At 64.5% G+C, this 794-nt stretch overlaps 1 protein-coding gene across 1 annotated transcript in view; it reads right to left on the bottom strand.

Annotated features, from left to right (window-relative positions):
• The window catches only part of FABP3 (fatty acid binding protein 3, muscle and heart (mammary-derived growth inhibitor)), a 3,165-nt gene extending 3,031 nt beyond the window's left edge, over nt 1-134 (bottom strand). The window contains exon 1 of the mRNA XM_009893022.1: nt 62-134. Within this exon, the coding sequence (XP_009891324.1) occupies nt 62-134 (73 nt within the window). The remainder of the gene's footprint in view (nt 1-61) is intronic.
• Between the last annotated feature and the right edge of the window lie 660 nt (nt 135-794).

Here is a 794-nt window from a genome sequence, read left to right as displayed (position 1 = left end):
AAAAAAAGGGGGGTGATGTCCTGACTCCATCCCTCCCCCCCACAACCTCCCCCCCACTCACCCAACGCCTTCATGTACTCATCGAAATTGGCCGTATCCACCAGCTTCCAGGTGCCCACGAAGGCGTCAACCATGGTGGGGGGACACACGCACACACAGCGACACACGTGTGGGGGGGTCCGGGGGTCCGGCGGGTTGTGAGCGTGGCACTGCACCGCCCAGCTCGCAGCTGCCTGCCGGCCTCGCAGCCGCCTTAAATAATGTCCTCATCACATGATTGGCAAGAGCACAACCGCGCTCCAGAAATACTCCTCGGCAGCGCTGCCAGGGCCCCCGGCCCCCCTGTCACCCGGCATCGGCCACCAACCTCTGTCCGGCCCCCCCTGGTCGCGGAGGGTCAAGTTGGGTTGAGTCAAAGATGGGGAGAGCAGAGTGGGTCAATTGTGTCATGAGTTGTGTCCAGCCTCTGCACCGGCGGTGCGGAGAAGCCAAAGGGTGCGGGATATGGGGAAACTGAGGCAGGGCAGGGCTGGGCACAGCAGGCGTGTGGCCCCCCCATGGCAGCCACAAGGGGGGGCCACAGGTGCTGCCCGTGGTCTGTGGGTGGTGGGGCATGGTCAGGACCCGGGGACACCAGCACTGGCAGTGTCCTTCAGGGTACTGTGTCCTGGGGACAGGGAAACTCAGCTGGGGAAACTGAGGCACAGGGAGCAGCAAGTACCGGGGGGGGGGGTCAGGCACCCAGGGGTCCGTGGGGACATGTGTGACCCTCTGTGTGTGTGTGGACACACACG

Source organism: Charadrius vociferus, unplaced genomic scaffold (genome assembly GCF_000708025.1).
Source record: "Charadrius vociferus isolate BGI_N301 unplaced genomic scaffold, ASM70802v2 scaffold459, whole genome shotgun sequence".
Classification (NCBI taxonomy): domain Eukaryota; kingdom Metazoa; phylum Chordata; class Aves; order Charadriiformes; family Charadriidae; genus Charadrius; species Charadrius vociferus.
The sequence above is the reverse complement of the archived record's forward strand: the minus strand, read 5'-3'. Positions and strand labels throughout refer to the sequence as shown.